This window comes from Geotrypetes seraphini, chromosome 7 (genome assembly GCF_902459505.1).
Source record: "Geotrypetes seraphini chromosome 7, aGeoSer1.1, whole genome shotgun sequence".
Lineage (NCBI taxonomy): Eukaryota > Metazoa > Chordata > Amphibia > Gymnophiona > Dermophiidae > Geotrypetes > Geotrypetes seraphini.
Window position 1 is genome coordinate 27,527,727 of NC_047090.1, and position 13,321 is coordinate 27,541,047.

General features: G+C 43.1%; 1 protein-coding gene across 5 annotated transcripts in view; it reads right to left on the reverse strand.

The window, feature by feature from the left end:
- Nucleotides 1–13,321, reverse strand: part of CFAP54 (cilia and flagella associated protein 54) — a 440,387-nt gene that overhangs the window by 362,733 nt on the left and 64,333 nt on the right. For all 5 annotated transcript variants that reach the window (XM_033951153.1, XM_033951154.1, XM_033951152.1 and 2 more), the window contains exons 11-14: nt 10,516–10,628; nt 10,243–10,414; nt 8,144–8,229; nt 58–195 (exon numbers count right to left, since the gene is read on the reverse strand). In XM_033951153.1, coding sequence (XP_033807044.1) covers nt 58–195; nt 8,144–8,229; nt 10,243–10,414; nt 10,516–10,628 — 509 coding nt within the window. The remainder of the gene's footprint in view (nt 1–57; nt 196–8,143; nt 8,230–10,242; nt 10,415–10,515; nt 10,629–13,321) is intronic.

The window sequence follows — 13,321 nt, forward strand, 5'->3', positions numbered from 1 at the left end:
CTAGATTTCTTTATTGGTTTGCAATAAATGCTGGGATGTATAAATAAGAAGGAGTACTTTGCTGCTGGCTTCAAATTTCTGGTTGAATCTGGAGCAGTCAGTAGAACCCGTCTGTATTTGCAGAAATCCAGACTTACACTTCTCCCAGAGAAACATTAGGGCATCAACTACCATTTCCTTATCAGGTTGAACAGCCTGAAAATACAACAATATGCAATCAGAGTCTGTATTCAGTTCATGGACAGGATCGTTTTAAAAAGTTATTTCTGCAGCTAAAACAACATTTCACCTGAGTAAACAGGATTTTAGAAACTTACCCTTCCTAAAGATTGATAAAGTTACACATATATAATAGCGTAGTAAAGGGGGGTAGGGGGGCAATCCGCCACGGGCGCCATCTTGGTAAGGGTGCTGGCACCCCTCCTCCTCTTCACACTCCCCGCTCCTTCCCTCTCCCTGTCATGCGCGCACCTTCACCATACCTATAGCTCTTCGCCAGCGCACGCATCATCTCCAACCTGCTGATTGTACCGGTATTGGCTCTCCCTCTGACGTCACTTCCAGGTCTCGTGCCTAGGAAGTAACATCAGAGGGAGAGCCGGTGCCGACGCGGGCAAGTTGGTGATGTTGCTGGCGCTGGGAAAGTTAAAAGAGGTACAGGGTAGGGAAGGGATGTAGGCATGCGACGGGGAGCAAGGAAGGAGCAGGGGGGAGAGAAGAGGGTGGGGGAAGGGCTCCACTGCCCCCGGGTGCCTCTCACCCTCGCTATGCCACTGCACATGTAGATTATACGTATATTTACCCAGAGAAAGGGCAATTACTGGGGGCAGGGTTGGGGTGGAGTTTGCAAGTACACATAGGTGGCAATTCTATAAACTGACACCATAAAGCAGGCACCACAAAAAAGACGAGCTTAGTGCCAGTTCTGTAAAGGCACTTAGAAATGTCTACGCTGTTATAGAATACAGACATAAGGTGGCATTGACACATCAAAAGTTAGGCACAGCCATGTATGTCAGTCATAAGCGGGCACATTTAAGTGCGTCATGCCTTGTGTGCAAACTATATTACAGTATAATCTCGTTATAACGGACTTCAAGGGACCTGGAAAAACGGTCCGTTATATCCAGAGTCCGTTATATCCAAAATTGCATTTTTTTAAAACTTTATTTATGGCAACTTTAAACAATGTACAATCAATGAACAACAGTCACTGCACAAGCCAAATCAGCAACATCAAGAACAAAACTCAGCAAAACATTGGTATGGTACAAAATCATTGCAAACCAGAACACTGTACTGTAAAGAAAAATACTCTGTCATTCTTTTCTGGGCTGCATTTTGATGCTACATCACCGGCATGCCACGTGCCTTGTAGGCGGAGCCTGCAGGTCCGTTATAACTGAAAGAAACTACAGCTAAAAGTGACTCTGGGGACCAAATTGTCCGTTATATCCAAAAGTCCGTTATATGCGAGTCAGCTATATCCGATGATTTTCTGTATGTTTATAATGGCGCTTGGCCGGGGCCAGTGGACCTCGTCTGCTATAAGTGAGGTTCCGTTATAAGTGAGTCCGTTATAACGAGATTATACTGTAACATGCAGTTATTGGCACTAACTAGAATTGACATGCACAACTTTCTAAGCGTATTCTATAAAGTAGTGCATGTCAGTTCTAGTGCGTGGATCTCACAAAGGGGTATGGCCAGGGGAGAAACATGGGCAGATTTTAGGCGCTCCTAAGAACACAGCCTGAGCTCTACTGAGCTCTGCCTGTTGGGTGGTTTGCTGCTGTTGTTGTTTTGTTCCTGTATTCTGTAGCCAGAAAAATGATATTGTTCTTGATCTGTTTGGTCTTTATCATTTAATAAACTGTTTTGGGAAAAAAAAAAAAAGTTAGGAGTAGTGTTAGAATATGCATAAGTTTAGTGCAGGCATTTAGGTCTGGTTTTCATTGGTATTAATGCCTCTGCCTAAATGTTAGTCATAAAGATGGGCACTATGCATTATTCTATAAACTGTGCCTAACTCCTAAGGTGGTTTCGTTTTTTTTTTCTTCTTTGCTATTTCTGGACCAGAATCCAAAGCTCTACCCGGTGCTGTGGTTGGGTTCCAGCTTCTGAAGGCTCCGTCAAAGCTCACTCCAGCCCATCTATACCATCCCAGCCATCGAAGCCCTCCCCAGCCCATCCTCCATCAAACGGCCATATACAGACACAGACCATGCAAGTCTGCCCAATACTGGCCTTAGCTCTTCAATATTTACTATTATTTTCTGATTCTAGATCCTCTGTGTTCATCCCACGCTTTTTTGAACTCCGTCACTGTTTTCCTCTCCGCCACCTCTCTCAGGAGCGCATTCCAGGCATCCACCACCCTTTCCGTAAAGTAGAATTTCCTAACATTGCTCTTGAATCTGCCACCCCTCAACCTCAAATTATGTCCTCTGATTTTACCATTTTCCTTTCTCTGGAAAATATTTTGTTCTACCTTAATACCTTTCAAGTATTTGAATGTCTGAATCATACCTCCCTTGTCCCTCCTTTCTTCTAGGGTATACATATTCAGGGCTTCCATCTTCTGGCGCAAACCTCCTATCATTTTCGTCGCCCTCCTCTGGATCACTTCAAGTCTTCTTATGTCCTTCGCCAGATACAGTCTCCAAAACTGAACTCAATACTCCAAGTGGGGTTTCACCAACGACCTGTACAGGGGCATCAACACCTTCTTTCTTCTACTGGTTATGCCTCTCTTTATACAGCCCAGCATCCTTCTGGCAGCAGCCACCGCCTTGTTGCACTGTTTTTTCACCTTTAGATCTTCGGACACTATCACCCCAAGGTCCCTCTCCCCTTCCGTGAATATCAGCCTCTCACCTCCCAGCATATACGGTTCCTTCCGATTATTAGGCCCCCAAATGCATTACTCTGCATTTCTTTGCATTGAATTTTAGTTGCCAGATATTAGACCATTCCTCTAACTTTTGCAGATCCTTTTTTATATTTTCCACTCCTTCTTTGGTGTCTACTCTGTTACAATTATGCTGATCGACGACACTTTTTGTACTGATATTTTAGGCACAAGTTCCTGGAGTCCCAGGAGATTAATATGTAAATTGAAGTGTTTATTAAAATCTAATCTAATTCATAAAATAACATAACTTTATTCTTCTATACCACCACAATCATACGACTTCTAGGTGGTTTACACTGAAGAGAACTGGACAATCAGCGATTTACAAAATACAAATAGTAAAAGTACAACATATTTCTCAAGTATAGTCAGTATAAAATTATTAAACTTAATATGACTTCTATTTAGGAAATAAATCTATCAAACAATGCTGTCTTAATTTCTTTCCGAAAAGCGCCATAGGTCAACTTGGCTCCATTGATGTAGTTGCCTAACCAAGACTGCTGTTTACTTGCTTGAAACATGAATGTTCTATCCAAAAAGGACTTATATTTACAACCAGTGATTCTTGGGTAGGCAAATGAGTTACAATTTCTGGTTATCCTAGTAGGACTGTATAGCACGAAATGAGGTAAGAGATAGGTAGGGGCTATTCCCCAAACCGATTTAAAGCATCTGTACTCAAGGTTACTCATCTGTATTGGTGCTGAAAATTTCAAGAGTACCACTTGCAATTACTTAAGGAGACAGGACCCCTGAGAAGGCAATTTGTAGCCAAAACACGGTCACGTTTACAGTACCTAGATATGTTGTGACTATTGTAGTGCTCGACACAGGACTGTTATAATTAATGTTCATTCGATTTTAATAAACACTTCATTTTACATATTAATCTCCTGGGACTCCAGGAACTTGTTCCACTTTGTGTGACTTTGGATACCTTTGCTTGTTTTGTGAAACTTTGGTCCTTTCCTGTGGATTCCGGGTTCGCTGTTCCACTGCGGACCCTTCCAAGGGAATTTGTGGATTTTTTAGGCAACATATTTACTTCCCAGGGAATTAAGCACACATTTTATAGATCAGTGCCTAGCACTTACACGCCTAATTGGCCACTGACACTTAGAGGCGTATTCTCAAAAAGTCACTGAAAGTTAGGCTTTAAGTGTTTTAATTGGTTTTAAGTGGCACAATAATTGGTATTGCAGTTAAAAAACAATTAAAAACTCATTAAAAAAAAAAAATTAGGCACCACTAGGCATTCTCTGGGACCAGCACCTAGTGCTGCTGAATCCCGGAAGTGGGCATGTTTAGGGATGGTGCCAGACTTCGGTGTCACTAGATGCTGCTGGCCGCAGTTCTGCAAGGATCCTAGGCACCAGAAATGTAGGCCTGTAAAACCCTGGCCTACATTTCTGGCACCTAGGGTCCTTGCTAGCCACGATACTGTAAGTGGCGCCTGTCCATGATTGACACGTGGTGGGCGCCCATTTTCTAGGTGTCTGCCGCAGTAAGCACCACTTAAAGAATCAAACCCATAGGGCAGGGGTATCAAAGTCCCTCCTTGAGGTCCGCAATCCAGTCGGGTTTTCAGGATTTCCCCAATGAATATGCATGAGATCTATTTGCATGCACTACTTTCATTGTATGGTAATAGATCTAATGCATATTCATTGGGGAAATCCTAAAAACCCGACTGGATTGTGGACCTCGAGGAGGGACTTTGACACCCCTGCCTTAGGGCATAGTTATCAAAGTGGTCTACCGTTAAGATGTGTTATTTTCCTTTTAATCCCAATTATTAGTAACTACCTCTCAGTGCATAAAATGGAACCACTGCTAAAATAGCATAAATTAGTGGCAAAATAACACATCTTAATAGTAGATCACATTGATAACTACTCTCCTTAGAGGAGTACCATATTTTCACGTAGATAACGCACACCCGTATAAAACGCGCACACAGGTATAGCGCGCGGGAAACCGACATATATGTTAAAAAAATTTTATATACCGCGCCCACCCGTATACCGCGCATGCTGCCCCGACTCTCCCGTCGCCGCCCGACTCTCCTTTCGCCCACCCCGACTCTCCTCTGGCCACCCCGACTCTCCTTTCCCCCGCCCCGACTCTCCTCTCCCCCTTGAAGTCCTGTCCCCACCCTGAAAGCCTGATGCCCCCCCCGACGTCCGATTCACCCCCCCGCAGGACCGCTCACACCCCCACCCTGAAGGACGGCTCGCACACACCCGCACCCGCACCCCACCCCACCCCAAAGGACCACTCGCATGCACTCCCACCCGCACCCGCACCCCCACCCTGAAGGACCGCTCACACCCCCACAGCCTCCCGACCCCCCCCCCTCATCATGTAGAAGCTCCTACCGGTGTCCTGCTGCTTCCTCTTGGCGGTCCCGGCCCTTGTGTGAGCCCTGCGTCTGCACTGCTTCGTCTTCTGGTGGTCCCGCCCTTTCTCTGACGTCAGACGTCAGAGAAAGGGCGGGACCGCCGGAAGACGAAGCAGCGCAGACGCAAGGCTCACAGAAGGGCCGGGACCGCCAAGAGGAAGCAGCAGGACACCGGTAGGAGCTTCTACATGATGAGGGGGGGGTCAGGAGGCTATGGGGGTGCGAGCGGTCCTTCAGGGTGGGGGTGCGGGTGCGGGTGGGAGTGCGTGCGAGCGGTCCTTCAGGGTGGGGGTGCGAGCGGTCCTGCAGGGTGGGTGAATCGGACATCGGGGGGGAACTATGTAAAAAAAAATTTGTAAAACGCGCTCACTCGTATAACACGCAAGGTTAACATTCAAGATAATGAAGGGATTAGATTCAGTAGATAAAGACAGGTTTTTCACCCTCTCCAAGGCAGAGAGGACGAGAGGGTACTCTCTAAAGTTAAAAGGGGATAGATTCCGTACAAACGTAAAGAAGTTCTTCTTCACCCAGAGAGTGGTGGAGAGCTGGAATGCTCTTCTAGAGGCTGTTTTAGGGGAAAACACCCTCCAGGGATTCAAGACAAGGTTGGACAAGTTCTTGCTGAACCAGAACGAAAGCAGGTAGGGTTGGTCTCGGTTAGGGCACAGGTCTTTGACCTGGGGGCCGCCGCGTGAGCGGACTGCTGGGCGCGATGGACCGCTGGTCTGACCCAGCAGCGGCAATTCTTATGTTCTTATGTTTGTAAAAACCGTGTATAACGCTCGCGTTATATGCGTGAAAATACGGTAGATATTAAAATGTGGTAAAAATCTTTTTACCACAGGAGTGACTAATCTGTGGTAGCTCAGTACTGCGAGTTAGTCACTCCTACAGTACAGGAATAATGCTGTTTGCAAACAACTTCACAAGCAGTATTATTTTATTGTCACAGAAGCATGCTCCTGGGGACTTTTAGTTTTAAATTCTTTATTCATTTTAAATCTTAAACACGTGTACAATAAAATATCCATTAAACTTTCAATATAACACTTGAAATTCTTAATCATATCATCTAGAACAAAAATATACATCCCCACCCCACACCCTTCTTAAAGTAACTAAATTTCTTGAGTCATTTTAAAACACTTCTAAAGGGACAAATATGCGATAATCAGAGCTGCCCTCTCCCCTTCTTCCTGGTGGCTCCCCCAATCCCAGACATCCCCCAAAGCCCCCAAACAAGGGCTTCTCCCGGATCAACCTGATGCAATCTCTAGTGTCTAGTAGGTCAGGGCAAAAGTGATCCCCAGTGGCTCCTGACCCTTGCTAGTACCAGGTTCAAAATGGCACCAGCAACTCCTACCATTAGCCTCACAGTACTACTGTAACGGGTCAAGCTGTCATATAAGGGAAAAAGGCCTTTATGTTAAATGGAGCTTTATATGTACAGTATACTCAGCACCACTATCTATATGCACAGTCGAGTCACATTATTATGGCCACCTGCTAATATCCAGAATAACCGCCTCTGGCAGCATAGATAGCAGCCAGACGCTATGAGAGTGACTCAATAAGATGCTAGGTGGTTGCTAGAGGAATCTGGAGCCATGAACACTGCTGTGTGTCCAATAATAGCTGACGGTGGAACCAGTCATCAAACATGTCAATCGAGGTGGTCCCAAATGTGCTTCATTGAGTTAAGGAGAATTTGGAGGCCAGGAAAGTAGCTGTAAGTCTTGGTCGTGCTCTGCAAACCACTCATTAACAGTTCTGGTGGTATGACATGTCGAATTGTCCTGTTGAAAGATCACATTGGCCATAGGAAAGACCATCAACATGTCGGGTGTACTTGATCGGCAAGGATGGAGAGATACCCATATCGGTTAAGAGTGCTTTCCAGAGGTATCAAGGGACCTGGACCACACCAAGAAAAAACATTCCCCAGAACATAACACTGCCTCCACCAGCTTGTGTACATCTATCAATGGTTGCTGGGTGTTTGTTTTCAGTGGTTTCACGCCTGACACACCAATGTCCATCTGTTTGATGAAACTCAAAACGTGACTGATTAAAGAAGGTAACCCTCTGCCAGTCATAAGTCCAACATCGATACTTCTGTGCAAATTGCAGCCTTTTTTGCATGAACCCTATGAGCATGGGTGCAGTCACCAGCTGTCTGCTCCATTTGAAGCAGGGTTACTGCACAGTCATTTTGGACACACATCTGGAAGCCCCCTTTGTTCATTTGGAAGGTGAGTTGCTCCATGGTAGTGTGTTGATCAGCCTGTACCATCCTGTGTAGCCAACGTTCACCTCTCACATCGATGGTTTGTGCTGCCCCACAGCAACCATATCAGGTCATCAAAAAGGTTCCATTTGTCCACTCAAAGTACACTTTAACAGCAGCAGCCCGTGAGCAGTTCACAAACTTAACCATTTCTGAAATGCATCAACCCTTAACCCAGTAGCCGATGAACATGCCTTTTTCACTGTCTGATAAATCATGTTTTTCCCCACGACAGTCATGGTTGCTATATTGGCAACTTGCTGACATCCCACCTTACATACCCATGAAGTCTGCACACAACTTGTGCATTCGTTCATTGGTTGGGCATCCTTGACATCAGAGATAGGCAGTGGTCATAATAATGTGACTTTACCTTGTAAATTGTAATGCTGAATACATTGATTACGTTAAATGCTGATACCACCATTTAACTTAAGCTGCTGTCCTTGTTAGCTGGAAATTGACTGTAGGGATTTAAATCTTTTATTACAAAAAGGGACACTTTCACTATAAAAGTGATGATTCTCCAACATACCTGTGGATTATTACAGACGCATAAATATAATGTTTCCGCCAATATGAAAAGATCATCTGAAGTGTCTCCACTCTTTACTGACTCACCTAAGAATTGCAATTCAAAATAATGGAAAAGCATTGAAAGTAGAAATCTAATACTGTATTTTTATATTAAATTGAAGTTTTAAATGATGTTTTCTAATATATTATAATTATTAGACTATAACTGCAATAACAGAACAAGTGAGCATGTTTATTTAGTGCAGTAGGTTTTTACTTACTGCACCTTAGGTACAAAACCTAGGATGCAATAAGTGCAAAAACCTACCTGTATGGTAAATGCAGGAAGCATGTCCAAGATCTGTCCTGTATTTAGAGCACAAGGTAGACACCTGTGGCAGAGGCACTGAATTGCATGCCATGGCAGATAGCATAGGTGTACTTGTGCTATCTGCCCTTGTGCTATGTGACAACTACATCAGCATCCACAATCATGCAACCTTACATAGGGAAGGGGAGTACTTTGAAGGAGACCCAATAGAATAAGTTGTAAGATTGTTTAATAGATTTTTTTTTTATAAAATCAGTCCTGGAACTTTTTGAACAGACCTCGTACCACATTCTTCTTTGTGACTCTGCACTGTCTGCATCTGGTAACACTATAGAAATAATTAACAGTAGTATTAGAAGATGAGTATATGAAGGACCCCCTTATGCTGAATGTTTTTCCCATGTGAGCAACTGTGGGATCCTGTGAAATGTGCTGGTATAGTTTGCAGCTTATTATATTACAGGGACATAAGCCGTTCTCTTCTTTATAGAATCCTATGATTCATGTGGGAAAGTGTACACTTACGAGCATAAATAACAGCTGTGTGCTTATCGCCATTCTACAACATACACACCCAACTTGCCCTAACTTGCTTAGCACATAAATAAAAGGGGAGATGTTCACAGCAGAGGCGAATGGAACGGTAACTGGTGTGTCAAATAGTTACATATAAGAATAGCATTACTGGGTCAGACCAATGGTCCATCAAGCCCAGTAGCCTGTTCTCACAGTGGCCTATCCAGGTCACTAGTACCTGGCCAAAACCCAAAAAGTAGCAACATTCCATGCTACCAATACAGGGCAAGCAGTGGCTTCCCCCTTGTCTAACAGCTGCATTTGAGTTTACCCATTTATGCCTGCCGTAGACCTGGTTTATAGAGCACACTGATACCAATTTATTGCAGTATTATGTTATGCCTTTATAGAATAGATACTCCCCGCGTTGTATCGGCACAATTAAGAGGGGGGCGACCAGTTATAGACTTGACCCCTGAATGCCTAAAACTATCTTTTTCTTGTTGAAAAGCTTATGACTCTTGAAGCAGAATAATGTGGTCAAAAATAAAGGTGGTCAGAAAAACTTCCATGTGTAGCCCCCACACAGTCCACAATCAAACACAAATGGCCAAACACTTAAATAATTATCCATTTTTAAGAGGACCTTCAGTTAGAGAATTATTCAAAAATTATCCATTCATCATTTCTTCGGATCATCTCTCAAATCATCATCAGTCCTCAGAGTATTAAATGCACATAATTTTTTTCTTAAATATATAGTACTACAATTTCTCAACTGCTTTCAAATACTGAAGTGAACTTTACTATTCAAATTCACTAACAAAAACCGCCCTTATCTTCACAATGAAGAGAAGAACATCAGAACAGCCTCCGACATAACGCTATGTTTCGCCCATTCTGGCTGCATCATGGAAGCGTATGTCTGAGATCAGTATAATCCTACAAAGTGGATTTAATGCTCTGAGGACTAGTGATGATTTGGGAGATGATCCGAAGAAATTATGAATTGCTCATTTTTGAATAATTCTCTGTCTGAAGATCCTCTTAAAATGGATAATTAACCCCCTCTTTTACGAACGCATAGTGTGGGTTTTAGTGCCGGCAGCAGTGGTAACTGCTCTGATGCTCATAGGAATTCTATGAGCGTCAGAGCAGTTACCGCTGCTACTGGCTCTAAAAGCCACACTATGTGTTCATATAAGAGGGGGTAAGTGTTTAGCCGCTGAAGAAGAACAACATTTTGCCTTTTGTATAACTTAGGGACCCACCTTTAAAAGTCACAGTTCTGCCTCCAATATTGACAAAGAAATCCTCATTTCTGGCATTAAAGTCTTGAGCCGACAGACCATGTAGAGGCTGCTTTCCTGATATTAATGGTTCCATAGCAATAAGCAGTTTTATTTCCATTGCTTGTTTTTTGCAGGTTGAATTATCTTCTCTCTAGCGCATGCAACACAAACAGCTAATTTGTAATGGAAATAAAACATAGCAATGCTATATAGTCTGATTTATAAAATCACTTACATATAGGTTGTGATTACCTGGATGAAATTAAAAACGTTTGGAACGATATTGTCAAATATATCCCACTGCTCATAGCTAAATGCAAGTTTTAAAAACTTCATAGCTGCATCTACAGAAATGCCCTCCGTCTCTAAAATAATTGAAACAAAAAGTTTGGAATTCCTTAATGTATACTCTGTATGTGCATTTTCTTTAATTATATAATATTAACTTATTACATTTATTACATCTTATGTTCTTATTTACTGAATATATCATATTATATTACCAATGCAATGCAAACATATATTTTTTATCAAATCTTTAAATTAATTTGGCAGAGAATTTGAGATGCAATCAACCATGACTGGTGCTGAGGACAAGTCAGGGATCTTTGTCAGAAATAGATGACATGGCATACGATCTTTAGGGCACAAGCATTTTCAGTTTTGGAATTTTATGGCTCTGGATGCTTGGTTGGAAAGTAGCTATATTGGGCTGGATTCTCTGTTTGTGCACTCACCAGTGTAAGCACTTAATTTAATCTGTATATGCTACTATCTGGTAGCAACATTGAATATACAAATTGATAGGTAACAATGCCAGCACCGTTGGCTTAGTTTAGGTCTGCTATCCAGTTCCAATTTGTACATCCTCTCTAAAATGCCACCCCACACCAGTAGTTTTTATGCTTTTAGAAAAAGATCACTGCATGACTTTATTCCCAGGGAGAAAGCTAATTGCAGATTGATTAGAGATCCATGCTCTAGCATTTAATTTGATAGACCATGGTTGATCTCTGGGTTTTGAGGTATGTGATGGGCATAGTTTTTTACCTAAATCTGTCCAGAGAAGAAAGCCTCAAAGTTTCAGAGCACTCAGGTTTGAATCTGTGCCTTTAAGAACCCCTAGCTCAGAACTCAGGATACAGAATAACTTGCCCTTTAAGAAACTGCCTGAGTCTGCTAAGGGGGAGGGACATGGTGATCCAGAGCTCTTTATCTCTCATAGCTGGGCAGGTGAAAGGGGGAGGAATAGGAAACAGCCTGAGGCATACCAGCAGTTATCTGGTGGCCAAAAGAACCTGGAAGGAGATATGTCCCCAGACCTAGGGTTACCAGGCATCTGGATTTGCCCAGACATGTCCTCCTTTTGAGGACATGTCCGGGGGTCCAGATGGCTTTTCAAAACCCGGCACTGGTGTACCCCAGGGTTCTGTCTTAGGACCTCTCCTCTTCTCTCTCTGGACCTCTTCCCTCGGTGCCCTGATCTCCTCCCATGGCTTCCAGTATCACCTATATGCTGATGACTCCCAGATCTACCTCTCTACACCTGAAATTTCACCTAAAGTCCAAAAAAAAGTCTCTGCTTGTTTGGATGGCATTGCTGCCTGGATGTCCTGCCGTCATCTGAAACTAAATATGTCCAAGACTGAGCTGCTCCTCTTTCCTCTTAAACCCTCTGCTCCTCCTCCTCCTTTCTCCATCTCAGTAAATAATACTGACATTGTTCCAGTCTCCTCTGCTCGCAACCTTGGAGTGGTCTTCGATTCCGACTTCTCATTTTCTATGCATATTCATCAAGCTGCTAAGACCTGTCGCTTCTGTCTCTTCAATATCACCAAAATTTGCCCCTTTCTCTCTGAGCACACTACCTGGACCCTTGTCCAAGCTCTCGTAACCTCACACTTAGATTACAGCAATCTACTCCTAACTGGTATCCTGCAGTGTCGCCTCTCTCCTTGCAATCTGCTGCGCGACTTATCTTCTACCAACCTCGCTACGCTCATGTCAGCCCTCTCCTTAAGTCACTTCACTGGCTTCCTATCTGCCATCGCATACAGTTCAAGATCTTATTGCTGACCTATAAGTGTGTTCATTCTGCTGCCCCTCAATATTTCTCCTCGCTTCTCTCTCCTTATACACCTCCCAGAGTACTCTGTTCCTCAGATAAGGCACTCTTAGCTTTACCCTTCTCCCCCACTGCCAATTCCAGACTTCGTTCCTTTTATCTAGCTGCCCCCTATGCCTGGAATAAATTACCCAAGTTTGTCCATCAAGCCTCTTCCCTTCCCTTGTTTAAAAGCAGACTGAAAATTCACCTTTTTGATATAGGTTTCAATCCTTAACCCTATTCCTCTGCCCTCCAACCTAGCCCGCTGATTAACCGTTTCACTTAACTGTATCCATGATATCCTGTTAGTCTGTCTTGGCTGTTTAGATTGTAAGCTCTTTTGAGCAGGGACTGTTTTCTTATTCTTTGTGACTCTGTGCAGCGCTGCTATAGAAATATAATGAAACCTTAGTTTGCGAGCATAATTCGTTCCAGAAGCACGCTTGTAATCCAAAGCACTCGTATATCAAAGCTAATATCCCCATAGGAAATAATGGAAATGCAGACGATTCGTTCCACAACCCAAAAACTTTAATACAAAATACTATATGTACTTGTATTGCAAGATCTCGCTTGTTTAGAACAGTCACTACACTCCCGCAGCATCAGAAAGAGAAGAACCATCGGCTCAGTTGTGATGTGTGTATACTGTATGTACTTGAATTGAAATACCTTGCTTGTATATCAAGTTAAAATTTAATCAAATGTTTTGCTTGTCTTGCGAAACACTTGCAAACCAAGTTATTTGCAATTCAAGGCTTTACTGTAATTAATTGTAGTAGTAGTAGCAAAGTAATTCTGTAGGTTATGAAATAGACACCTATGGCATACTTCAGCCTCAGATAAGGACACCAGCTCCCAAGCTGGTGGAAATCTACACAGGTTGTTTCAAAAGAAACCTTAGAATAACATATTATAACAATTTATAGACCTCAGTGGTGTGGCTGTGTG